The sequence below is a fragment of the Ovis canadensis genome, chromosome 18, assembly GCF_042477335.2.
Source record: "Ovis canadensis isolate MfBH-ARS-UI-01 breed Bighorn chromosome 18, ARS-UI_OviCan_v2, whole genome shotgun sequence".
NCBI lineage: Eukaryota > Metazoa > Chordata > Mammalia > Artiodactyla > Bovidae > Ovis > Ovis canadensis.
In genome coordinates this window covers 83492986-83520444 of record NC_091262.1, presented here as the reverse complement: position 1 = coordinate 83520444, position 27459 = coordinate 83492986, and the positions used below count along the sequence as shown (strand labels likewise).

Sequence of the window (27459 nt, the reverse complement as noted above, 5' to 3'; positions counted from 1 at the left end):
AGTCCATTTTAGTTTGCTGATCCCTAGAATGTCGACATTCACTCTTGCCATCTCCTGTTTGACCACTTCCAATTTGCCTTGATTCATGGACCTGACATTCCAGGTTCCTATGCAATATTACTCTTGACAGCATCGGACCTTACTTCTATCACCAGTCACATCCAAGCTGGGTATTGTTTTTGCTTTGGCTCCATCCCTTCATTCTTTCTGGAGTTATTTCTCCACTGACCTCCAGTAGCATATTGGGCACCTACTGACCTAGGGAGTACCTCTTTCAGTATCTTATCATTTTGCCTTTTCATACTGTTCATGGGGTTCTCAAGGCAAGAATACTGAAGTGGTTTGTGTAATCAAATCCCTTATGATTATACAGTGGAAGTGAGAAATAGATTTAAGGGACTAGATCTGATAAATAGAGTGCCTGATGAACTATGCACGGAGGTTTGTGACATTGTACAGGAGACAGGGATCAAGACCATCCCCATGGAAAAGAAATTCAAGAAAGCAAAATGGCTGTCTGGGGAAGCCTTACAAATAGCTGTGAAAAGAAGAGAAGCGAAAAGCCAAGGAGAAAGGGAAAGATATAAGCATCTGAATGCAGAGTTCCAAAGAATAGCAAGAAGAGATAAGAAAGCCTTCTTCAGCGATCAGTGCAAAGAAATAGAGGAAAACAACAGAATGGGAAAGACTAGAGATCTCTTCAAGAAAATTAGAGATACCAAGGGAACAGTTCATGCAAAGATGGGCTCGATAAAGGACAGAAATGGTATGGACCTAACAGAAGCAGAAGATATTAAGAAGAGGTGGCAAAAATACACGGAAGAACTGTACAAAAATGATCTTCAACCCAGATAATCACAATGGTGTGATCACTCATCTAGAGCCAGACATCTTGGAATGTGAAGTCAAGTGGGCCTTAGAAAGCATCACTACAAACAAAGCTAGTGGAGGTGATGGAATTCCAGTTGAGCTATTTCAAATCCTGAAAGATGATGCTGTGAAAGTGCTGCACTCAATATGCCAGCAAATTTGGAAAACTCAGCAGTGGCCACAGGACTGGAAAAGGTCAGTTTTCATTCCAATCCCAAGGAAAGGCAATGCCAAAGAATGCTCAAACTACCACACAATTGTACTCATCTCACATGCTAGTAAAGTAATGCTCAAAATTCTCCAAGCCAGGCTTCAGCAATACATGAACTGTGAACTTCCTGATGTTCAAGCTGGTTTTAGAAAAGTCAGGGGAATCAGAGATCAAATTGCCAACATCCGCTGAATCATGGAAAAAGCAAGAGAGTTCCAGAAAAACAACTATTTCTGCTTTATTGACTATGCCAAAGCCTTTGACTCTGAAGATCACAATAAACTGTGGAAAATTCTGAAAGAGATGGGAATACCAGACCACCTAACCTGCCTCTTGAGAAATCTGTATGCAGGCCAGGAAGCAACAGTTAGAACTGGACATGGAACAGGCTGGTTCAAATAGGAAAAGGAGTACCTCAAGGCTGCATATTGTCACCCTGCTTATTTACCTTATATGCAGAGTCCATCATGAGAAACGCTGGGCTGGAAGAAACACAAGCTGGAATCAAGATTGCCAGGAGAAATATCAATAACCTCAGATATGCAGATGACACCACCCTTATGGAAGAAAGTGAAGAGGAACTAAAAAGCCTCTTGATGAAAGTAAAAGAGGAGTGAAAAAGTTGGCTTAAAGCTCAACATTCAGAAAATGAAGATCATGGCATCCTGTCCCATCACTTCATGGGAAATAGATGGAGAAACAGTGGAAACAGTGTCAGACTTTATTTTGGGGGGCTCCAAAATCACTGCAGATGGTGACTGCAGCCATGAAATGAAAAGACGCTTACTCCTTGGAAGGAAAGTTATGACCAACCTAGATAGCATATTCAAAACCAGAGACATTACTTTGCCGACTAAGGTCCGTCTAGTCAAGGCTATGGTTTTCCCTGTAGTCATGTATGGATGTGAGAGTTGGACTGTGAAGAAAGCTGAGTGCCGAAGAATTGATGCTTTTGAACTGTGGTGTTGGAGAAGACTCTTGAGAGTCCCTTGGACTACAAGGAGATCCAACCAGTCCATTCTGAAGGAGATCAGCCCTGGGTGTTCTTTGGACGGAATGATGCTAAAGCTGAAGCTCCAGTACTTTGGCCACCTCATGTGAAGAGCTAACTCATTGGAAAAGACTGATGCTGGGAGGGATTGGGGGCAGGAGGAGAAGGGGACAACAGAGGATGAGATGGCTGGATGGCATCACAGACTCGATGGACATGAGTCTGAGTGAACTCTGGGAGTTGCTGATGGACAGGGAGGCCTGGAGTGCTGCGATTCATGGGGTCGCCAAGAGTCAGACACGACTGAGCAGCTGAACTGCACTGAACTGAAGTCTAGCTTGAAGGACTTGGAGCATTACCTTGCTATCAGGTGAAACGAGAGCACCTGTACAGTGGCTGGAGCATTCTTTGGTGTTGCCCTCCTTAGGGATTGGAGTGGAAACACGATTTCCAGTCCTGTGATCACTGCTGAGTTTTCCAAATTGGCTGACATATTGAGTACAGTACCTTAACAGCATCAGTTTTTAATATCTCAAATAGCTGGGCTGGAATTCTGTCCCCTCTACTAGATTTGTTCCTCGTAATTCTTCCTAAGGCCCATTTGATTTCACACGCCAGGATATCTGGCTCTAGGTGAGTGACCACACCATCTTGGTTGTCCAGGTCACTAAGGCATTTTGATATAGTTCTGTGTATTTTAACCACTTCTGCTTAATGTCTTCTGCTGCTGGTAGGTGTTATTTGAGATTTTCTTGTTTTTCTATGAAGGCCTATATCACTCTGAACTTCCCTCTAGAAACTGCTTTTGCTGCATCCCATAGACTTTGTATGTGTTTTCATTGTCTTTTGTCTCAAGATAGTTTCAATTTCCTCTTTGGTTTCCTCGTTGACTCATTGGTTTGAGAGTAGTATGTTATTTAGTCTCCATGTAGTTGGTGTTTTCTCATTTCCTTTTCTGTGGTTGGTTAATAGGCTCATGCTGTGTGATCAGAAAAAGTACTCGAGATAATGTCTACACTCTTAAATATTCTGAGGCTTGTTTTCTGCCCTAGTTTGTGTTCTAGAGAATGTTCCTTGTGTATTTGAAAAGAATGTATATTCTGGTTTTTTGGATGCAATATCATGAATGTATCAGTCAAGTCTTACTGTTCTATTTTGTACCATTTAGAATCTCTGTCGTCTTACTGGTTCTCTGGAAGATCTGTCCACTGGTGTCAGTGAAGTGTTAAAGTCTCCTATTGTTGTGTTCCCATCAATTTCTCCCTTATGTCTGTTAGTATCTGTTCCATGTATTGGGGTGCTCCTGAATTGGGTGTGCATATGTTGATGAGTGTAAAATCCTCTTATGGTGATTCTTTCATCAGAATATAGTGTTCTTCTTTGTCTTTCTTTAGGTCTAAGTTCTAAAGTCTATTTTGTCTGATATGAATATTGTGATTCCTGCTTTCCGGTCATTCACATTTGGGTGGAACATCTTTTCCACTCCCTCGGTTTGAATCTGTGTATGCCCTTTGTCCTAAGGCCAGTCTCTTATAGGCAGCACGTCGCCAGCTCTTCTTTTTTATCCAGTATGCATTCTAATACATCTGGTAGGAGCATTTAGACCACTGATACTTAAGATAATTATGAAATATATGTATTTATGGCCATTTTAAACCTCATTTTCTGATTGGTTTTATATATTTCCTTTGGTCCTTTTTTTTTTCTTTTCCTCTTGTGGAGGTCCATCTAGTCAAGGCTATGGTTTTTCCAGTAGTCACGTATGGATGTGAGAGTTGGACCATAAAGAAAGCTGAGTACTGAAGAAGTGATGCTTTTGAACTGTGGTGTTGGAAAAGACTCTTGAGAGTCCCATGGACTGCAAGGAGACCCAACCAGTCCACTCTAAAGGAGACCAGTCCTGGGTGTTCTTTGGAAGGGATGATGCTAAAGCTGAAACTCCAGGACTTTGGCCACCTCATGCGAAGAGTTGACTCCTTGGAAAAGACTCTGATGCTGGGAGGGATTGGGGGCAGGAGGAGAAGGGGACAACAGAGGATGAGATGGCTGGATGGCATCACCGACTCGATGGATGTGGGTTTCGGTGAACTCCAGGAGTTGCTGATGGACAGGGAGGCCTGGCGTGCTGCGATTCATGGGGTCACAAAGAGTCGGACATGACTGAGCGACTGAACTGAACTGAACTGTGGTTTGAAATTTTCCTTTTATTTTATGCTATTGTTGCATTATCTTTTGGGGTTTTGTTAATCTACTGTATTTTTTTATTTGTGGTTGCCCCATTTTTAAGTATTAGTTAGTGAGTGAAGTGCAGTCACTCAGTCGTGTTTAGCTCTTTGTGACTCCATGGACTGCAGCCTTCCAGGCTCCTCCACCCATGGAATTTTCCAGGTGAGAGTACTGGAATGGGTTGCCATTTCTTTCTCCAGGGGATCTTCCCAACCCAGGGATCAAACCCAGGTCTCCTGCATTGTAGGCAGATGCTTTAACTTCTGAGCCACCTGGAAGCCCTTCCTGTATTGAGTATATTAACCCTTCCTATACCTACTCACTTTAGACTGATAGTTATTTAGCCTCAATCACATCCCAAAAAGTATTTATATTTTCTTACTCTCCTTTTCCATATTTGATGACTTTCATGTCCTTTTTTACATCTTCATTTTTATCCTTTTTGATCATTGTGGTTATTATTACTTTTCATAATCTTTTTTTATTTTTTAAAATATGTATACTGGTTTATTTAAGTGGTTTACTTTCAGTTGTGATTTTCGCATTCTTATAGCTTCTTTCTTATTTTCTATTTAGAGAAGACTTTTAATATTTCCTTAAGGATAGGTTTAGTATCGCTGTGTTCTTTCAGTCTTTGCTTGTATGAGAGATTCTTTATCTCTCCTTTCTGAATGATAATCTTGCTGGGTAAAGTACCCTAGGCTGCAGGTTTTTTCATTTCAGGACTGTGAATATATCTTGCCTTCTGGCCTACAGAGTTTCTGTAGAGACATGGGCTGATGGCATTGCAGAGGTCCTTTGTTTTCCTCTTGCTGCCTTAGAATCCTCCCTGAATCTTTAAATATTGCCCCTTTTATTATAATACGTCTTGGTGTAGGTCTGTTCAAGTTCATCTTGTTTGGAACCCTCTGTGCTCCTGTATCTGGATAGCTGCTTCCTTCTTTAGGTTTGAGAAATTTTCAGCCATACTTTCTTCAAATACTTTTCAATCCCTTTTTCTCTTTCTTCTCCTTGTGGATTCTCTATTATGCATAGATTTGCACACTTTATATTATCCCACAGGTCCCTTACTCTTTTCTTTTTAATTTATTTTAATTGGAGGCTAATTGCTTTACAGTATTGTGGTGGTTTTTGCCATACACTCGCATGAATCAGCCAAGGCTGTGCGTGTGTTCCCCATCCTGACCCTCCCTCCACCTCCCTCCCCAGCCCCTCCCTCTGGGTCATCCCAGTGCACCAGCCCTGAGCACCCTGACTCATGCATCAAACCTGCACTGGTGATCTGTTTCACATATGATAATATACATGTTTCAATGCTATTCTCCCAAATCATCCCACCCTCACTTTCTCCCACAGAGTCCAAAAGTCTGTTATTTACATCTGTGTCTCTTCCTGTCTCGCATATAGGGTCATCGTTACCATCTTTCTAAATTCCATATATATGAGTTAATACACTGTATTGGTGTTTTTCTTTCTGGCTTACTTCACTCTGTATAATAGGCTCCAGTTTCATCCACCTCATTAGAACAGATTCAAATGCATTCTTTTTAATAGCTGAGTAGAATATGTACCACAGCTTTCTTATCCATTCATCTGCTGATGGACATCTAGGTTGCTTCCATGTCCTGGCTATTGTAAACAGTGCTGCGATGAACATTGGGGTACACGTGTCTCTTTCAGTTCTGGTTTCCTCGGTGTGTATGCCCAGCAGTGGGATTGCTGAGTCATATGGCAGTTCTATTTCCAGTTTTTTAAGGAATCCCCACACTCTTCCCCATAGTGGCTCTACTAGTTTGCATTCCCACCAACAGTGTAAGAGGGTTCCCTTTTCTCCACACCCTCTCTAGCATTTACTGCTTGTAGACTTTTGGATCGCAGCCATTCTGACTGGCATGAAATGGTACCTCATTGTGGTTTTGATTTGCATTTCTCTGATACTGAGTGATGTTGAGCATCTTTTCATGTGTTTGTTAGCCATCCATATGTCTTCTTTGGAGAAATGTCTGTATTGTTCTTTGGCCCGTTTTTTGATTGGGTCACTTATTTTTCTGGAACTGAGCTGCAGGAGTTGCTTGTACATTTTTGAGATTAATTCTTTGTTGGTTGCTTCATTTGCTATTATTTTCTCCCATTCTGAAGGCTGTCTTTTTACCTTGCTTATAGTTTCCTTCATTGTGCAAAAGTTTTAATTTTAATTAGGTCCCATTTGTTTATTCTTGCTTTTATTTCCATTACTCTGGGAGGTGGGTCATAGAAGATTCTACTGTGATTTATATCAGAGAGTGTTTTGCCTATGTTTTCCTATAAGAGTTTTATAGATTCTGGTCTTCATTTAGATCTTTAATCCATTTTGAGTCTATTTTTGTGTGTGGTGTTAGAAAGTGATCTAGTTTCATTCTTTTACAAATGGTTGACCAGTTTTCCCGGCATCACTTGTTAAAGAGATTGTCTTTTCTCTATTGTATATTCTTGCCTCCTTTGTCAAAGATAAGGTGTCCATAGGTGCATGGATTTATCTCTGGGCTTTCTATTTTGTTCCATTGATCTATGTTTCTATCTTTGTGCCAGTACCATACTGTCTTGCTGACTGTTGTTTTGTAGTAGAGCCTGAAGTCAGGCAGGTTGATTCCTCCAGTTCCACTCTTGTTTCTCAAGATTGCTTTGGCTCTTTGCGGTTTTTTGTATTTCCATACAAATTGTGAAATTATTTCTTCTAGTTCTTTGAAAAATACCATTGGTAGTTTGATAGGGATTGCACTGAATCTATAGATTGCTTTCGGTAGTTTACTCATTTTCACTATATTGATTCTTCCAATCCGTGAACGTGGCATATCTCCCCATCTATCTGTGTCATCTTTGATCTCTTTATTCAGAGTTTTATAGTTTTTATATATAGGTCTTTTGTTTCTTTCAGTTCAGTTCAGTTGCTCTGTCGTGTCCAACTCTTTGAGACCCCATGAATCGCAGCACGCCAGGCCTCCCTGTCCATCACCAACTCCTGGAGTTCACTCAGACTCACGTCCATCGGGTCGGCGATGCCATCCAGCCATCTCATCATCAGCCATCCCCTTCTCCTCCTGCCCCCAATCCCTCCCAGCATCAGAGTCTTTTCAAATGAGTCAACTCTTCACATGAGGAGGCCAAAGTACTGGAGTTTCAGCTTCAACATCAGTCCTTCCAAAGAACACCCAAGACTGATCTCCTTTAGAGTGGACTGGTTGGATCTCCTTGCAGTCCAGGGGACTCTCAAGAGTCTTCTAACACACCACAGTTCAAAAGCAGCAATTCTTCAGTACTCAGCTTTCTTCACAGTCCAACTCTCACATCCATACATGACCACTGGAAAAACCATAGCCTTGACTCGACGGACCTTTGTTGGCAAAGTAATGTCTCTACTTTTCAATATGCTATCTTTGTTGGTCATACCTTTTCTTCCAAGGAGTATTTGCCTTTTAATTTCATGGCTGCAATCACCATCTGCAGGGATTTTGGAGCCCAAAAAATAAAGTCTGACACTGTTTCCACTGTTTCCCTGTCTATTTCCCATGAAGTGATGGGACCAGATGCCATGATCTTCAGTTTCTGAATGTTGAGCTTTAAGCCAACTTTTTCACTCTCCACTTTCACTTTCATCAAGATGCTTTTTAGTTCCTCTTCACTTTCTGCCATAAGGGTGGTGTCATCTTCATATCTGAGGTTATTGCTATTTCTCCCAGCAATCGTGATTCCAGCTGGTGCTTCTTCCAGCCCAGTGTTTCTCATGATGTACTCTGCATAGAAGTTAAATAAGCAGGGTGACAATATACAGCCTTGATGTACTCCTTTTCCTATTTGGAACAAGTCTGTTTTTCCATGTCCAGTTCTAACTGTTGCTTCCTGACCTGCATACAGGTTTCTCAAGAGGCAGGTCAGATGGTCTGGTATTCCCATCTCTTTCGGAATTTTCCACAGTTTATTGTGATCCACAGAGTCAAAGGCTTTGGCATAGTCAATAAAGCAGAAATAGTTGTTTTTCTGGAACTCTCTTGCTTTTTCCGTGATCCAGTGGATGTTGGCAATTTGACCTCTTGTTCCTCTGCCTTACCTAAAACCAGCTTGAACATCTGAAAGTTCACGGTTCATGTATTGCTGAAGCATGGCTTGGAGAATGTTGAGCATTACTAGTGTGTGCTGCTGCTGCTGCTAACTTGCTTCAGTCGTGTCCGACTCTGTGAGACCCCATAGACGGCAGCCCACCAGGTTCCCCCGTCCCTGGGATTCTCCAGGCAAGAACACTGGAGTGGGTTGCCATTTCCTTCTCCAATGCATGAAAGTGAAAAGTGAAAGTGGGGTCACTCAGTCGTGTCTGACTCTTCTCGACCCAGTGGACTACAGCCTAGCAGGTTCCCCCGTCCATGGGATTTTCCAGGCAAGAGTACTGGAGTGGCCTGCCACTGCCTTCTCCACTAGTGTGTGAGATGATTGCAATTGTGTGGTAGTTTGAGCATTCTTTGGCATTGCCTTTCTTGGGGATTGGAATGAAAACCGACCTTTTCCAGTCCTGTGGCCACTGCTGAGTTTTCCAAATTTGCTGGCATATTGAGTGTAGCACTTTCACAGCACCATCTTTCAGGATTTGAAATAGCTCAACTGGAATTCCATCACCTCCACTACCTTTGTTCATAGTGATGCTTTCTAAGGCCCACTTGACTTCACATTCCAGGATGTCTGGCTCTAGGTGAGTGATCACACCACCGTGATTATCTTGGTCGTGAAGATCTTTTTTGTACAGTTCTTCTGTGTATCCCTGCCACCTCTTCTTAATATCTTCTGCTTCTGTTAGGTCCACCCCATTTCTGTCCTTTTTGTTTCTTTAGGTAGATATATACTCAAATTTGGAAAACTCAGCAGTGGCCACAGGACTGGAAAAGGTCGGTTTTCATTCCAATCCCCAAGAAAGGCAATGCCAAAGAATGCTCAAACTACCACACAATTGCAATCATCTCACACACTAGTGGAGAAGGCAGTGGCAGGCCACTCCAGTACTCTTGCCTGGAAAATCCCATGGACGGGGGAACCTGCTAGGCTGTAGTCCACTGGGTCGAGAAGAGTCAGACACGACTGAGTGACCCCACTTTCACTCTTCACTTTCATGCATTGGAGAAGGAAATGGCAACCCACTCCAGTGTTCTTGCCTGGAGAATCCCAGGGACGGGGGAACCTGGTGGGCTGCCGTCTATGGGGTCTCACAGAGTCGGACACGACTGAAGCAAGTTAGCAGCAGCAGCAGCACACACTAGTAATGCTCAACATTCTCCAAGCCATGCTTCAGCAATACATGAACCGTGAACTTTCAGATGTTCAAGCTGGTTTTAGGTAAGGCAGAGGAACAAGAGATCAAATTGCCAACATCCACTGGATCACGGAAAAAGCAAGAGAGTTCCAGAAAAACAACTATTTCTGCTTTATTGACTATGCCAAAGCCTTTGACTCTGTGGATCACAATAAACTGTGGAAAATTCTGAAAGAGATGGGAATACCAGACCATCTGACCTGCCTCTTGAGAAACCTGTATGCAGGTCAGGAAGCAACAGTTAGAACTGGACATGGAAAAACAGACTTGTTCCAAATAGGAAAAGGAGTACATCAAGGCTGTATATTGTCACCCTGCTTATTTAACTTCTATGCAGAGTACATCATGAGAAACACTGGGCTGGAAGAAGCACCAGCTGGAATCACGATTGCTGGGAGAAATAGCAATAACCTCAGATATGAAGATGACACCACCCTTATGGCAGAAAGCGAAGAGGAACTAAAAAGCATCTTGATGAAAGTGAAAGTGGAGAGTGAAAAAGTTGGCTTAAAGCTCAACATTCAGAAACTGAAGATCATGGCATCTGGTCCCATCACTTCATGGGAAATAGACAGGGAAACAGTGGAAACAGTGTCAGACTTTATTTTTTGGGCTCCAAAATCCCTGCAGATGGTGATTGCAGCCATGAAATTAAAAGGCAAATACTCCTTGGAAGAAAAGGTATGACCAACAAAGATAGCATATTGAAAAGTAGAGACATTACTTTGCCAACAAAGGTCCGTCGAGTCAAGGCTATGGTTTTTCCAGTGGTCATGTATGGATGTGAGAGTTGGACTGTGAAGAAAGCTGAGTACTGAAGAATTGCTGCTTTTGAACTGTGGTGTGTTAGAAGACTCTTGAGAGTCCCCTGGACTGCAAGGAGATCCAACCAGTCCACTCTAAAGGAGATCAGTCTTGGGTGTTCTTTGGAAGGACTGATGTTGAAGCTGAAACTCCAATAGTTTGGTGACCTGATGCATAGGGCTGACTCATTTGAAAAGACCCTGATGCTGCAAAAGATTGAGGGCAGGTGGTGAAGGGGACAACAGAGGATGAAATGGTTGGATGGCATCACCAACTCAATGGACATGGGTTTGGGTAGACTCCATCAGTTGGTGATGGACAGGGAGGCCTGGCGTGCTGCAATTCATGGGGTCACAAAGAGTTGGACACAACTGAGCGACTGAAGTGAACTTAACTGATTCCTGAGTATTTTATTCTTTTCATTGCAATGGTGAATGGAATTGTTTCCCTAATTTCTCTTTCTGTTTTCTTATTGCTAGTGTATAAGAACGTAAGGGATTTCTGTGTGTTACATTTATATCCTGCAACTTTACTACATTCATTGACTAGCTCTGGTAATTTTCAGGTGGAGTCTTTAGGGTTTTCTATGTAGAGGATCATGCCATCTGCAAACAGTGAGAGTTTTACTTCTTCTTGTCCAATCTGGATTCCTTTCATTTCTTTTTCTTCTCTGATAGCTGTGGTTAAAATTTCCAAAACTATGTTGAATTGAAGTGGTGAGAGTGGGCATTCTTGTCTTGTTCCTGACTTTAGAGGAAATGCTTTCAAATTTCACCATTGAGGATAATGACTGCTGTGAGTTTATCATATATGGCTTTTATTATGTTGAGGGATGTTCCTACTATGCCTGCTTTTCGGAGGGTTTTTTATCATATATGAATGTTGAATTTTCTCAAGGGCTTTCTCTGCATCTATTGAGATAATCATATGGTTTTTATCCTTGAATTTGTTAACGTGATGTATCACATTGATGGATTTGTGAATATTGAGGAATCCTTGCATCCCTGGGATAAAGCCCACTTGGTCATAGTGTATGAACTTTTTAATGTGTTGTTGGATTCTGCTTGCTAGGATTTGTTGAGGATTTTTGCATCTGTGTTCATCAGTGACATTGGCCTGTAGTTTTGTGGCGTCTTTGTCAGGTTTTGGTATTAGGGTGATGTTGGCCTCATAGAATGAGTTTGGAAGTTTCCCTTCCTCTTCAATTTTCGGGAAGAGTTTGAGTAGGATAGGTATTAGCTCTTCTCTAAATTTTCAGTAGAATTCAGCTGTGAAGCCATCTGGTCCTGGGCTTTTGTTTGCTGGAAGATTTGTGATTACAGTTTCAATTTCTGTGCTTGTGATGGATCTGCTAAGATTTTCTATTCCTTCCTGGTTCAGTTTTGGAAAGTTATACTTTTCTAAGAATTCATCCATTTCTTCCATGTTGTCCATTTTATTGGCATAGAATTGCTGATAGTAGTCTCTTATGATCCTTTGTATTTCTGTGTTGTCTGTTGTGATTTCTCCATTTTCATTTCTAATTTTGTTGGTTTGATTCTTCTCCCCCTTTTTTTTTAATGAGTCTGGCTAACGGTTTGTCTATTTTATTTATCTTCTCAAAGATCCAGCTTTTGGCTTTGCTGATTTTGGCTATGGTCTCCTTTGTTTCTTTTTCACTTATTTCTGCCCTAATTTTTATGATTTCTTTCCTTCTGCTAACCCTGGGGTGCTTCATTTCTTCTTTTTCTAGTTGCTTTAGCTGTAAAGTTATGTTATTTATTTGATTTCTCTCCTGTTTCTTGAGGCAGGCTTGCATTGCTATGAACCTTCCCCTTAGCACCGCTTTTACTGACTCCCACAGGTTTTGGGTTGTTGTGTTTTCATTTTCATTCTTTTTATGCACATTTTTACTTCTTTTTTCATTTCTTCTGTGATTTGTTGGTTATTCAGGAGTGTGTTGTTCAGCCTCCATGTGTTTGTATTTTTAATAGTTTTTTTCCTGTAGTTGACATCTAATCTTACTGCATTGCGATCAGAAAAGATGCTTGAGATTATTTCAAGTTTTTTGAATTTACCAAGGCTAGATTTATGGCCCAGGATGTGATCTATCCTGGAGAAGGTTCCGTGTGCACTTGAGAAAAAGGTGAAATTCATTGTTTTGGGGTGAAATGTCCTGTAGATATCAATTAGGTCTAACTGGTCTAGTGTATCATTTAAAGTTTGTGTTTCCTTGTTAATTTTCTGTTTAGTTGATCTGTCCATAGGTGTGAGTGGGGTATTAAAGTCTCCCACTATTATTGTGTTATTGTTAATTTCCCCTTTCATACTTGTTAGCATTTGTCTTACATATTGTGGTGCTCCTATGTTGGATGCATATATATTTATAATTGTTATATCTTCTTGGATTAATCCTTTGATCATTATGTAGTGTCTTTCTTTGTCTCTTTTCACAGCCTTTATTTCAAAGTCTATTTTATTGGATATGAGTACTGCTACTCCTGCTTTCTTTTGGTCTCCTTTTGTGTGAAATATCTTTTTCCAGCCCTTCACTTTCAGCCTGTATGTGTCCCTTGTTTTGAGGTGGGTCTCTTGTAGACAGCATATATAGGGGTCTTGTTTTTGTATCCATTCAGACAGTCTTTGTCTTTTGGTTGGGGAATTCAACCCATTTACATTCAAAGTAATTATTGATAAGTATGATCCCATTGCCATTTACTTTGTTGTTTTGGGTTCGAATTTATAACCCTTTTCTGTGTTTGCTGTCTAGAGAAGATCCTTTAGCATTTGTTGGAGAGCTGTTTTGGTGGTGCTGAATTCTCTCAGCTTTTGCTTGTCTGTAAAGCTTTTGATTTTTCCATATTTAAATGAGATCCTTGCTGGGTTGTAAGTTATTTTCTCTCATCACTTTAAGTATGTCCTGCCATTCTCTTCTGGCTTGAAGAGTTTCTATTGAAAGATCAGCTGTTATCCTTATGGGATTCCCTTGTCATCCCCATATTTGTTGTTTTTACCTTGCTGCTTTTAATATTTGTTCTTTGTGTTTGACCTTCATTAATTTGATTAATATGTGTCTTGGGGTGTTTCGCCTTGGGTTTATCCTGTTTCGGACTCTCTGGGTTTCTTGAACTTTGGTGCCTATTTCCTTCCCCATTTTACGGAAGTTTTCAACTATTATCTCCTCAAGTATTTTCTCATGCCCTTTCTTTTTGTCGTCTTCTTCTGGGACTCCTATGATTCAAATGTTGGGGTGTTTAACATTGTCCCAGAGGTCTCTGAGGTTGTCCTCACTTCTTTTGATGCTTTTTTCTTTTTCCCTCTCTGCTTCACGTATTCCCACCAGTCTATCTTCCACCTCACTTACCCTGTATTCTGCCTCGGTTATTCTACTGTTGGTTCCCTCCAGAGTGCTTTTGATCTCAGTTGTTGCATAAATATTCATTATTGATTGACTCTTTTTTTATTTCTCCTAGGTCCTTGTTAAACTTTTCTTGCATCTTCTCAATCCTTGTCTCCAGACTATTTATCTGTAACTCCATTTTGTTTTCAAGATTTTGTATCATTTTTACTATCATTACTCTGAATTCTTTCTCAGCTAGACTCCTTATCTCCTCCTCTTTTGTTTGTTTTGGTGGGCTTTTATCATACTCCTTTGCCTGCTGAATATTTCTCTGCCTTTTCATCTTGCTTAGGTTGCTGTGTTTGGGGTGGCCTTTCCTCTTACTGCTTTCATAGGGTTTTTCTGTTTTTTGGGGGGAGGGGGGGTTGGCTTTCTGTGTGCTCTTTATATTGGATGCCTTTCACTAGTCCATCTTCCAGGTCACTTATTCTTTCTTCTACTAGATTCATCCTGCTATTCATTGCCTTGAGCTCAGCATTCGTCTCAGCAAAGGAATTTTCTAATTTTTCTTGCTCCTCCTTGAGTTTTTAATTCCTTTTAACAGTAATCTGCCTTTCTGTTGATAGCCTTTCATAATTCCTTCAGTATTTTCATTACTTCCTTTTTGAACTTGGTGTCCTTAGGCTCAAGAGGTCTGTCTCATTATCTGCTCCTTCTGGGGAATTCCCTTGGTCTTTTAGGTGGGAGTGGTTTCTCTGATTCTCATGTTACTCATATTTCTCCCAGTCTGTGAATTTAGGAAAAACAGTTGTCTACTGTGGTCTCTGTTGGCTACTTTATAAGGAGCAGCCTGCGTAGGTCTAACATACTTTGGTGCCAAGGCTGTTTCTCGTGCGAATGCCTGCTGTCCCTCTCCACAGCGTGTGCAGGCCATCAGGCATCCCCTTGGCAGGAGGTGTACACTGGGCATTGGGCACGGTTTCCACTCTGCTCTGTGGGTGTCACAGCCCTGTTGGGGGAAAGTCTGTGCCCTAGCTGTTGGAGTAGAGGCCCTCAGGTCTGTTTCTGAGCTGCAGTTATGGTCTGTGGTGGGAGGTAGGTGTGGCTGGAGCACCGCCGCTGGAGAGAACCCACTGAGCATCCCTCTTCTGGAGCTGCCTGTCCGGCAGTGAGTCGTGCTGCATTGCCTGTCACCCGATGTGACAGCTCACAAAGCACACTGCTGCTGGCACTGCCCCTGGCCCCGCCTCACTGCTGGGGATGCTGGCAGCCTGCCCTGGTGTCCCCCAGTCATCATTTTCACAAGGCCACCAGCTCAGATCCACTGAAGGCAGGCTCCAGGAACACAGTGGTTGTGTGCCTGGACCTACCGTGGAGGCAGCTCAGAGCCAGACCCAGCCCAGTATTGGCACGCACACATCTACACAGCCCACAGCTACCAAGAACAGACCTTTCCAGCTTCTGGAGAACCTGCTGCCCATCCGGATGACCTACAGCTGCTGAGTTCACAAAGACGGCCATGGTGATAAATTCACAGCTGCGGGAGGAGATCTCCGCCCTGCTTCCTAAGTCAAACAGACCCTGGGGCTCAGCTATGGTTGCCCACCTCCATGAGCAGGCAACCCACTGTGTCTGCTCCTGGAGCCTGCCGAGGCAGCAGCAGCTGAGATGTACACTCCTGAACATGCCACTGTGGTCCTGTTGAGTGCACCCCAAAAACTGCCAAGGTGCTATCCTATTGATCGCATCCCAGAGCTTACCAAGGTGGTGTCCTGTCAGGCGAACCCTGGAGCCCACCACGGTGGTGTCTGATCAGGCACACGCTGGAGCCCACCATGGTGGTGTCCAATCAGGCACACCCTAGAACCCCCCAAGGTGGTGTCCTGTGGGGCATATACTAGAGCCCTCCAAGCTGATGTCCACACCCTAGAGCCCACCAAGATGGTGTCCTGTGGGGCACACCCTGGAGCCCACCAAGGTGGTGTCCTGTGGGGCACACCCTGGAGCCCGCCAAGGTGGTGTCCTGTGGGGCACACCCTGGAGCCTGCCAAGGTGGTGTCCTGTGGGGCATATACTAGAGCCCTCCAAGCTGATGTCCACACCCTAGAGCCCACCAAGATGGTGTCCTGTGGGGCACACCCTGGAGCCCGCCAAGGTGGTGTCCTGTGGGGCACACCCTGGAGCCCACCAAGGTGGTGTCCTGTGGGGCACACCCCAGAGCCCGCCAAGGTGGTGTCCTGTGGGGCACACCCTAGAGCCCACCAAGGTGGTGTCCTGTGGGGCACACCCTGGAGCCCACCAAGGTGGTGTCCTGTGGGGCACACCCCAGAGCCCGCCAAGGTGGTGTCCTGTGGGGCACACCCTAGAGCCCATCAAGGTGGTGTCCTGTGGGGCACACCCTGGAGCCCACCAAGGTGGTGTCCTGTGGGGCACACCCTGGAGCCCACCAAGGTGGTGTCCTGTGGGGCACACCCTAGAGCCCACCAAGGTGGTGTCCTGTGGGGCACACCCTGGAGCCCACCAAGGTGGTGTCCTGTGGGGCACACCCCAGAGCCCGCCAAGGTGGTGTCCTGTGGGGCACACCCTAGAGCCCATCAAGGTGGTGTCCTGTGGGGCACACCCTGGAGCCCACCAAGGTGGTGTCCTGTGGGGCACATCCCAGAGCCCGCCAAGGTGGTGTCCTGTGGGGCACACCCCAGAGCCTGCCAAGGTGGTGTCCTGTCGGGCACACCCCGGAGCCCGCCAAGCTGATGTCCTGTGCAGCACAAGGGGAACAAGGTTGCTGAGGCATGTCTTGCCCAATCATTCACATGCCTCTCACCAATGGTGCTTTGCTTCTAAGGCAGGCCCAGACTCCCTCCATGTACTCCCCTGATTGCAGCCATACCACACTCCTGCCCCTTCAGGCTGTCTCTGTGCAGCCAACACCACTTTCTCTTCCTGAGTCCTCTAAACCCCAAGTTTCATCCCGCAGTTCCTGCCACACACCTCCTGCCACAGGGAGCTGGTATGGTCCAAGCAGAAGCAGCACCACCAGCATAAAGGCAGCTGGCCATATGTAGGCTGATTGTGGTGGGTCAGTTATGGTGGAGGACAGTGCAGGGGCGCCTTTGGATGTGAAAGCCAATTCATCACCATGCCTTCAAGGGGGACCTTCCTGTTGTGTGAGCCAAGTGTGCCATGTTTTCTGGTTCTGTCCGTCCTGAGACCTCATCCACAGGACAGCCACTTTTCCCAGCATGGTGTGGGTGGTCAGTCAAGACCCCATGGTCACTGGGAGCCTTCCAAGAATTCCAAGGGTGCTGGACTCTTCTCCTGGCCCCTCCCTTTACCATTGGCTGGAAATTTATGGTGGCAAGAGTCTGTGGGAATGATGAAGTTCACAGCAGGAAAGAACCTCAAAATCCAAGTCATGACCACCCTCATGGGAAAAGCTGGCAAACTACCTCAAACACGCATAAGACTAGGCAAGGCAAGCTAATGCATGCAGAGAAATTCATGCAAATTCCTGCAAACTAATGAGTGTGAGCACATCCAGGCAAGCGAGTGCACACAGCAGTGACCAGGCCACCTGCTTGGTGCCCCTCCCTGACCTATAGGGGAGGGTGAGTGTCCACAGCCTGGGCCCCACCTAGGGCTTTGGGTCCCCCTGGGGACTGTTGCCCAAGCATTGGCCTTGGCCTGATGCATGTAACCTTAGGGCAAAGGAGGGTTCGTGAAGGGGGCATCATGGTCCCTGAGACCCTGCCAAATGTGTAGTCACTGTACTGAAGGGATGAGCATGTCCCACTCTCGGGGGATTCTCCCCTGGGGTCTGAGCCCAGGGGGCTCCTGCCCTGTCACTGAAAACCCATCCACATTGCTCACATCCTTTCCCCGGCAGCTCCCATGGCAGCCAGTCTCCAGGCAGAAAGAAGAGGCTAAGAGAAGGCACTCAGAAGCAACTCTGCCTCCCCGGAATCACCCAGAGGAGAGCATTCCCGGGTCCCGGGTCCTGTGGGTGAAGCATCGCTCTGAACACGGAGGGGTGGAAGCAGCGGGGCTCCCCTTCCTGCATGAACAGCCAGGCTGCATAGGGGCGACTTGCTGCCGCTCTTCCTACCTGCCACAGGGCAGGAGAGAGGGCCTGTCATGCTTCCAGCCATGGCAGCTGCCCCATAGTCCTGAGGGAGTGGCCAAGATGTCCTCAGAGACACAGCCTGCCCCCACACCCTCAGCCTTGAGCAAGCTCCCACCCCGCCCCCTCACTGGTGAGGAGGCCACCAGCCTTGGTCGTCCCAGTGAAGGTCGGCCTCCGTCACCTGCAGCTGGAGGTGTCCTTCCCATGCAGTCCCACGGGAAGGGCCCAAGAGCCCTTGTAGCTCACTGGCTCTTTTCAGAAGCAATGGCATGGATGTGCCCTGACTCTAATGAAGCAGCTGTGTGACCAGGGCAACCTTTCCTCCTGCCTCAGTCTCAACTGGACTCCACACTCTGCTTAGGGCAGCCCAGTCAAGAGACACCTTCACAGCCTCATGCTCCAGAGTGGGGTAGGTCACCCACCCTCCAGAGCGGTGTGGGCAGAAGACAGGAGGCTGACTCAGCATGGCCAGTGGGCCCGGGTCCAGCTGCTCCACCACGGAGATCCAGACGTGTCGTCTGGCAACTTGCTGCCGGTAGCATCATGTCCTTTCTCTGGTTTGAGGAGGGTGGGGGCAGGACGGGGTCCCGGAACTCAGCCATGGGATGCCGTAGAAGGAGCCCAGCCTGGGCATGAACATGGCCAGCTGCATGGTCTGCAAGCTCTGGACCTGCCACCCCTGCACTTACCCAAGCTCTGCACACCATTGCTGGGAAGAGGCAGTTATGAGGTGGAGAGGGGAGGCAGGTCAGACTTTGAAGGGCTCAAAAAGTCAAAGCCATATCCTGTCACTTGTTGGGGCCAGACAAGGGCAGGGCTGCCGCCCACACAGGGCCCACGATGCTGCGACCTAGCTGGTCCTGTGCCAGCAGGGCCCTGGCTGCCCGGGGCTGGAGATGCAAGCCCAGTGAGAGGGGCTGGCAGGGCACCATGGGCACCTCCCCTCCCCCAAGCAGGAACCAGAGACACAGGAGGGCCACAGCAGTTGTTTCCTGGAGGGCCTGGGGCAGCCACATCCCCCATTTCCTGAAAGGGGGACGCGAGGCCCCAGAGCCAAAACCAGGTCTCTCAGCAAGGCCCCCCATCCTTCAGCCTCTTTGCTGGGCACACAGGTGGTGGTGGTGGTTTAGTCGCTAAGCCCCGTCTGACTCTTTGTGACCCCATGGACTCTAGCCTACCAGGCTCCTCTGTCCACGGGATTCTCTAGGCAAAAATACTGGAGTGGGTTGCCATTCCTTTCTCCAGGGGATCTTCCCGACCCAAGAATCAAACCTGGATCTTCTGCTTGCAGGCAGATTCTTTACTGACTGAGCGATGGGCACCCAGGCGGATGAATTGAAGCTTAGCTGGCAGTCCAAGTCCCTTTAAGGAGTGGGTGCACTGTCTCGCTCACGCTTTCCTTAAGCCTGTGCAGCAGGGCATCTTGCCTGAGAACTGGCCTTTCTTCAGGAGCTGATGATCACGCAGCACAATGTCTTACTCATAGAAATGCTTCTCTGAGGCTCTATGTTAATGCTTATTGAGTCTTGCCTGGGAACCTATTTCTCAAGACTTGTGTCCCTGATTACACAGCAACAGCATATATCTCACCCAGAGATGTTGCCCAGAACTCCCTGGCTAATCTTGTACTGAAGTTAGCTCAGGACATATGCCTTGGGGAAGGGTCTGGTGGAACTCTTACAACCTTGAGGCTTGCTTCTTACCTGTTCTCAGCAGCCAGTTGAGAAATAAGACTTAACCAGGCCGGTATTCTCCTACTCTCTTCTGATGTCTGTCAGAAGCTTTTCTGTCCCTTTCACTTCAAGTAAAATTCTACACAAAGCTCAGGTGACTGAGACTGTCTTTGGTTCCAGAGTTAAACCTTCCCCTTCAGAGACCACAAAGGGGACCAGCGGCACCACTCACCAAACACTTCAAGCTATCACAGGCCACCTTAAATCCAACTGCAAAAACTGCCAGCCATTCTCCTCTGGGCACAAGGCCCAGCCTCTAGCCATGGCCTCAGCTGGACTTAGACACAGAGAGACTTCCCAACATGCTGTCCACTCACCCCCTCCCTCAGCAAGCCTCCAGGGCACGGTCATTCCCCCTAGTCCAAGCCATATCTGTGCCCTTCTCTCCCACCCCCAACAGTGGTCCAAGGGCGAGCATGCCCACCACGCTCACACCTGGCCCCCCGAGGGCCCACCCATGGCTCCTGACACCCATGCCCCAGCTCTGGTGCTGTTGAGGGCAGACCCCCTCCCCTCCAGCCCCTAGGGTGCATGCAGGTCTGGAAGAGCAGCAATCCTCTCCTTGAAACCATCATGCCCCTCCCCTCGCACCTGCCTGCCTGCCAGGGGCATTTAGAGCTGAAACTCCTCCCCGAGGACAGCAGCCTGCGGAGAGGGCAGGCCCCAGCCCTGGGGGCACCCCGTGGTCCAGCATGCAGTGCAACCTCAGCCCCTTGACGCTGCTCCCATGGAGGCCAGTGAGAGGTGAAGTTAATAAGGGGCTTCTGCCAGCTTCACAGCCACGGCCAGAGAGAGCCCCTGACAGACCCCCGGTGCCAGCAACCCAGAGGGCCAGCAACAGCCCCGGCCCACCCCCCCACCGACTGCCCCCATGGGCCTTTCTCCAGCTGAGAACACAGCTCCAGTGTGGGTTGATGCAAGACAGCTCGAATCTCCCCTCATTTCCAGAAGAGAAGGGACCCAGCGCAGGCCACCTTCGGCACCGTGAGGATCATTAACAGTGACAGACTCTGTGTGTCCAGCCCAGGAATGGCCCTGGGGATCAGTGGGCAGGGCTCTCCAAGGGGCTCGGTGGCCGACCCCCCGGCCCCAGCTCGCCCGTGGCCAGCCCTCAGGGTTTTGGCCAAGCCAGGAACTGGGTGGGGCCACAAAAACTGACAGCTTTACAAAAGCCCCTGAGCAGAGCGGCCCCAGGGAAATGGGGGGATCTCACTCTGAGGGTTCCCTGTCAGGGCACGTGGGGTCAGGTCAGCCAGGAGCCTGAAGGCTCTGGAGAAGAGCCACCTGGGCTGAAGGTGGAGGAGCCTCCCAGGTGGGCACGGAACAGGGCCCAGCCCAGGCGAGGGGCCAGGTCCCCAAGGCCCGGGTTGTACGGAGCCTAGGGAATCAGGGGTTGGGGCAGCGAGCCTCAGGAGGAGCAGGGAGCATGTGACCTCACGGGAACAAAGCAGGTCAGGAGTCAGCAGATGCTCCAATCCCAGACCAGGGGCCTGAGGCAGGCAGGTGCTTCGAGGGTGGGGGGCAAGTGTCTTCAGGAAGACAGACTTACAGCTCCCGGGGGCTTCCTGGGGGCTTCCTGGGGACCCTGAGTGGGTTTCCATGCCCCCCAGCACAGGGCCAGCCCACTGTGACTATGCTGACTTCCATCTCTGGGACCAGGGTGCCCTGGTCACCGTCTCCTCAGGAGAATCTCGTGTCCAGTGACCAAGTCAGGGGACAATGGGACTTGGGTGGACTGGGGATGGGAGTCAGGGCCAGCAAGGAGGCAGTGTGTGTTTTTGTAGAAAAGAAGCAGCAGAATAGAAGCTACGCTGCTGGGACTCGGGTCTCTGGGGCCAGCGCACCCCGGTCACCGTGTCCTTGGGCAGTGTCTCCCTTGCAGTGCTGCCTGGGCCTCGGGCAGTTCCCTGGGTCTGTGCAGCCCCACCATGCCCGGAGCAAGGCAGGGTCCTGGTCTAGTGGGGTCCTGCCCTTGGATCTGCCAGAGCCCCTGGAGGTGAGGCAGCTGAGGCCTGAGAGGAGGACAGGAGCTGGCTGGGTGGGAGGAAACGTGGGCAGAGCCCGACGGGGTCAGGGTCTGTGTGGTGAGGGCAGGGGAGGCCCCTGGGCCTGACCTCCCAAGGGTTCATGTCTTGGGGACAGCCGGGACGGCGTCCCTCATCATTGCTTTTGACTCCTGGGGCCAGCGCGCCCCGGTCACAGTCTCCTCAGGTGAGACGGCTCTCTGCCCGCTCGGTCCTGGGCTGGGAAAGAAGTCTCCAGAGGCCCCTTGGTCTGTGGCAGACCCTCTGTGGCCCCTGGGGGATCTGCCTCTGAGGCCGTTTGCCTCTCTGCCCTGTTGCGGTGGTGCCTCTGCCTGTGGAATGTGGCCAGGCAGAGTGGGCTCTGTGGACCTGGGGGCCTGGCTTTGCATGGGAGCAGAGGCCGCCAAGCCTTGGGTTTTTGCACAGCCCCTAACGGGGCCCATGGCACTGTGACTATATCGACTACTGGGGCCCAGGACTCCTGGTCACCGTCTCCTCAGGTGAGTCCTCCCCAGCCTTCTCTCCTCACTCTCTCTGAGTTTTGGTGCACTTTGGGGGAAATCGAGGGTGTCGGGTCTAGAGGGCCTGGGACGGCCAGGGGTCTGAGACGAGGAAGGCCCAGGGGCCCAGGCTTACAGCAGCAAGGAGCAGAGGCTCCAGGCACCCTCTCCTCCTGGGCTCTGTAGCCAGGGCTTTCTCCGAGGGCCTCAGCCACCCTTGGGCTCTGGACTCCCAAGGTCCCAGCTGTGCTGGCCTCGTGAGGCCACATGCGAGGTGGTCCGGAGGCCTCAGCCGGCCACGAGCTCGTGCTTGGGGCCCCAGCATCACTGTCACAGCGTAACGACTGGCTCAAGCACTGGGGCCAGGGACCCCGACGCTGTCTGCTCAGCTGAGCCCTCCCCACCCCACTTCACTGCACCTGGGGGGGCCTGGGGTGTCAGAGATCCAGGGGCATTCTGGAGGTCAAGAAAGGGAGCTGGGGAGAGGGTCCCCGCCCCAAGGACACTGCAATGTGGGTATGAGGCGGCTCCTCTGGCGGGTCTGGCTGTCCGCCTTGAGCAGGACCGGGGGCTTCCGTCGCTGTCTGGGCCAGGTGGCTGCTCAAGGCTGGACTTAGGTGTCTGTGGGTCGCGGTCAGCTGGCCCGGGCAGGCGCTGGTCTGGCCTCTGGGGGCCAAAATGGGACATAGTGTCTCTGGCCCAGTCAGGTGGGGGCGGGGCCGGCAGAGGGCCACAGGCAAGCGACTTTGACCAGCGGCTTCCCTGTGGTGCCTGGAGATGGGGTGGGGGCCCAGGTGCCTCGAGCCTTGCCAGGCTCCCGAGGTTTTTGTTGGGCGAGGCTGGAGATAATCGCCACTGTGACTACTACGGTGTAGATGTCTGGGGCCGAGGACTCCTGGTCACCGTCTCCTCAGGTAAGAGCGGCCATACAGAGCCTTTGCTTTCTCTCCTATTCGTGGGATTTTTCTGAGCATCACTGGTCCTCTGATGTGTCCTTGTCCCCTCCTCCCCGGGGGGACTGGGCAGACTGGCCAGGAGGGACCAGCTGCCCTATGCATTTCAGAGTCTCTATCTTCTGATGGCTTTAAAAAACCAGAATCTTGCTGGCATTCAGAGGGGGCTTGGGCGGGAAGGGCCACCAGTGGGGGAGTCCCAGGCCTCCCTTGGCAGCAGGGCAACTTGCTGTGGTCCTAGCATCTGCGGAGGAGCGTGTCTGGATAACTTAGGGCCTCAGGAGCGCCGCCCGTAGCGGGGGCAGAGAAGGCCCTCCTCGGGTGAGGTGTGCTCTGCACTAGACTGTGTTTAAAATTCTTTATTGGGCAGGAAGAGAATTGTCTAGGTGAGGACGGACACGCAGTGTCCCGACCGCGGCAAGAGAGGGGAGGCTGGGGAGGTGACGGGCGCTGGGCTTTGTGAGGCCACTGTAAGAGAAAGAAAAGCTGTTCGCCAGAGGAGGTGTGCTTGCGAATACCAAGACAGGGCATCTTCAAAGCGACTCCTGATAGTCTGGAAAATTGAAACTTTAAAAAGAGAGATGTTTAAAGTATTTTAAATTTTTATCATTTAATTAACAACTGCGAATCATGGCTTTGGAGAGTTGAGTAAGAGTTTGGCTGAAAAGTACTAACTAGGTTCCATCAGCCCTCGGCCCCAATTCAGGGCTGTTTTGAGAATAATAAATTCAGCTTATTTTTTTAATGTAATTGGTGGTGCCGAGTTAGTCAAGATGGCCACGGGCCGGACTGACCACCTGCAGCAGGTGGCAGGAAGCTGAGAGTCTGTTTTTGGAAGCAAGAAAAAACAGTTGGTAAATTTATCGCTTCTGGTTTCCAAAAGGTGGTTTGCGGCTGGTTTTGCCCAGCCCCACAGAACCGAAAGTGTTCCACTGAGCACAACAGCACCTGGCTAATTTGCATTTCTAAAATAAGGCGCAGATGCTGACCGAAACTGGAAGGTTCCTCTTCTAACTATTTGAGTTAACTTCAGCTTTAGCTTATCAACTGCTCACTTATATTCGTTTTCAAAGTCGATGTTTAAGAAATTCATCTGTCTCAGGCGCATTGTATCAGCGCATTGCTGCACTCTTTGATGAGCCACTCCTTCAAGGTGGTTGAGCTGAGGCCGTGCCCACGCCGCGCGCACTGTGGGTGTGCTCACAGTCGCAGCTGGCCGGCTCCCTCCTGGCGATGAAGCAGCTTTCTCAGTGCGGCGCCTTCGCTGCAGGATGTTCAGGGCTGCCTTTCGGGCACCCATCCCAGGACAGCCTTGGGGTGAAGCGTGGGCATTCGCCGTGAGTTACTCTGGTCACACTACTAGCCGGGGGTCTGAGAGGGTGCCCAGTGGGGTGGGAGTCAGCAGGGCCCGGGACCGTCTGGAGGGACAGTCTCTGCTCTGAGTCCCCAGGCTCGCCGAGGCTGGGGGGTCTCCTGGGACTGCCCGCACCTGGGGATGCGCGGGTCAGGTCATGAGTTAGTGCAGGGAAGGGATTCGGAGGAATCCGCCCAGGTCAGAGAGCCCACGGGACATGCCAGGGACCAGGCGCCGAGCTGTGAGAGGCAGGAGCCGATGCAGGCAGACTTGCTGCCCGGGGCGTCTGCATGAAGTGTTTTTGTTTCTACTTGAAAGGAATCTATACCTACTGCCTGCGACGCTGGGGTGCTTCACACCCACGGGGACCACTTCCCGCGCCCACACTTAGGTGTTCAACGCACCTTTGGAGTTCAGACGGTCGCTGTGTGTAGAGAGTATCCTCTTTCTCAGCAGAACTTTGTAATAAAGACAGAATTGGGAGCAGGTTCAGATAAGAGGCATTTCCCGTGGTTTTTAATGAGGACATTTGCCAGAGAGCAGTTAGTCACCAGGACTCTTTTAGACTCAGGGCAGGAACTCAGGCCCACAGCACGTACCCAGACAGCCAGGCCCCAGGGACGTGTGCCCAGGCTCTCCCCTCCCAGAGAAGCCGCGCTGCCTGCTCAGCAGAGACAGGGCCTCTGTCTGAGGGTGGCAAGCATGCCTCAGCCTGTGAGATGCTCTAGGGAAGCTAAAGTCGCCAGCAAGCTTTTCACCCAGAGTGGAGGGTGGCGGTGACTGACGGCTGGGAGAAGGGCCAGCTGGGCCTGGTGTGGGAACGGAGGCATTGGCCGCCCAAGGGAAGGGGTGAGAGGGCTCCCAGGAGGAGAAGCGGGAAGAGGCTGGGAGGGGTGAGCCCAGCTGGGCAGCGTCCGCAGACCAGGGGCTTTAGCCAAGGCCGAGGCCCAGAATCTGACCCTTTCTCATCAGAACTACTGGGCTTTCACATCTGTGAGGGCAGCCCTGGGCCACCGACAGCAGGTGAGCTAGGCTGAGCTGTGCTGAGCTGAGCTGAGCTGAGCTGGGCTGCGCTGGGCTGAGCTGTGCTGAGCTGAGCAGGTGAGCTGGGATGAGCTGTGCTGAGCTGAGCTGGACCAAGTGGGTGAGCTGAGCTGGGCTGAGCCAGTCTGAGCCAGGTTGAATCGGGTTGAGCTGGGCTGAGCCGGGTTGAGCTGAGCTGAGCTGAGCTAGGTTGAACTGAGCTGAGCTGAGCTGGGCTGAGCTGGGCTGAGCTGAGCTGGGCTGCGCTGGGCTGAGCTGGGCTGGGCTGAGCTGGGCTGAGCTGGGCTGAGCTGAGCTGGGCTGCGCTGGGCTGCACTGAGCTGGGCTAAGCTGGGCTGGGCTGAGCTGAGCTGGACAGAGTAGGTGAGCTGAGCTGGGCTGAGCTGGGTTGAGTGGAGCTGGGCGGAGTGGGTGAGCTGGGCTGAGCTGGGCTGCACTGAGCTGGGCTGCACTGAGCTGGACTAAGCTGGGCTCGGCTGAGCTGAGCTGGGCTGAGCTGAGCAGGTGAGCTGGGATGAGCTGTGCTACGCTGAGCTGGACAGAGTAGGTGAGCTGAGCTGGGCTGAGCTGGGTTGAGCAGAGCTGGGCGGAGTAGGTGAGCTGGGCTGAGCTGGGTTAGGCTGAGTTGAGCTGGGCTCAGCTGGGCTGAGATGGGCAGAGTGGGTGAGCTGGGCTGAGCTGGGCTGAGCTGAGCTGAGCTGGGCTAGGCTGAGCTGGGCTGGGCTGGGTGGAGTGGGTGAGCTGGGCTGAGCTGAGCTGAACTGGGCTGGGTTGAGCTGGGCAGAGTGGGTGAGCTGAACTGAGCTAAGCTGAACTGGGCTGGGTTGAGCTGGGAGGAGTGGGTGAGCTGGCTGAGCTGGGTTGAGCTGGACTGAGCTGGGCAGAGTGGGTGAGCTGGGCTGAGCTGAATGGAGTGGCTGAGCTGGGCTGAGGAGGGGCTGGGTTGAACTGGGCTGAGTTGGGTTAAACTGAGCTGAGCTGGGCTGAGCTGAGCAGAGTAGGTGAGCTGGGCTGAGCTGGGCTGGGCTGGGCGGAGTGGGTGAGCTGGGCTGTGTTGAGCTGAGCTGAGCTGGGCTGAGTTGAGTTGACCTGGGCTGAGCTGAGCTGGGCTTGGTTGAGCTGGGCTGAGCTTGGCTGAGCTTTGCTAGGCTGAGCTGGGCTGAGCTTGGCTGAGCTTTGCTAGGCTGAGCTGGGCTGAGCTTTGCTGGGCTGAGCTGGGCTGGGCTGGCCTGAGCTGGCCTGAACAGGGTGGAGTGGGTGAGCTGGGCTGAGCTGGGCTGGGCTTGGTTGAGCTGGGCTGAGCAGGGTGGAGTGGGTGAGCTGGGCTGAGCTGGGCTGAGCTGGGCTGAGCTAAGCTGAACTGGGCTGGGTTGAGCTGGGCGGTATGGGTGAGCTGGGCTGAGCTGGGCTGAGCTGAGCTGAGCTGGGCTAGGCTGAGCTGGGCTGGGCTGGGTGGAGTGAGTGAGCTGGGCTGAGCTGAGCTGAACTGGGCTGGGTTGAGCTGGGCGGAGTGGGTGAGCTGAGCTGAGCTAAGCTGAACTGGGCTGGACTGAGCTGGGCAGAGTGGGTGAGCTGGGCTGTGTTGAGCTGAGCTGAGCTGGGCTGAGTTGAGTTGACCTGGGCTGAGCTGAGCTGGGCTTGGTTGAGCTGGGCTGAGCTGGGCTGAGCTTTGCTGGGCTGAGCTGGGCTGAGCTTTGTTGGGCTGAGCTAGGCTGAGCTTTGCTGGGCTGAGCTGGGCAGAGTGGGTGAGCTGGGCTGGGCTGGGTTGAGCTGGCCTGGGCTGGGTTGAGCTGTCCTGAGCTGGGTTGAGCTGGGCTGAGCAGGGTGGAGTGGGTGAGCTGGGCTGAGCTGGGCTGAGCTAAGCTGAACTGGGCTGGGTTGAGCAGGGTGGAGTGGGTGAGCTGGGGTGAGCTGGGATGAGCTGGGCTGGGCTTGATTGAGCTGGGCTGAGCTGGGCTGAGCTTTGCTGGGCTGAACT

General features: G+C 50.1%; 3 gene segments (V, D, J or C); all 3 read left to right on the top strand.

Annotated features, from left to right (window-relative positions):
* LOC138423846 (immunoglobulin gamma-1 heavy chain-like) overlaps positions 1 to 27459 on the top strand; it is a 161797-nt gene that overhangs the window by 40918 nt on the left and 93420 nt on the right. Inside the window, exon 3 of the C gene segment in view lies at positions 22057 to 22130.
* LOC138423845 (Ig gamma chain C region-like) overlaps positions 1 to 27459 on the top strand; it is a 235259-nt gene that overhangs the window by 148058 nt on the left and 59742 nt on the right.
* LOC138423844 (Ig mu chain C region membrane-bound form-like) overlaps positions 1 to 27459 on the top strand; it is a 112662-nt gene that overhangs the window by 79560 nt on the left and 5643 nt on the right. The window contains 1 exon segment of the C gene segment in view: positions 22976 to 23044. Coding sequence covers positions 22976 to 23044 — 69 coding nt within the window.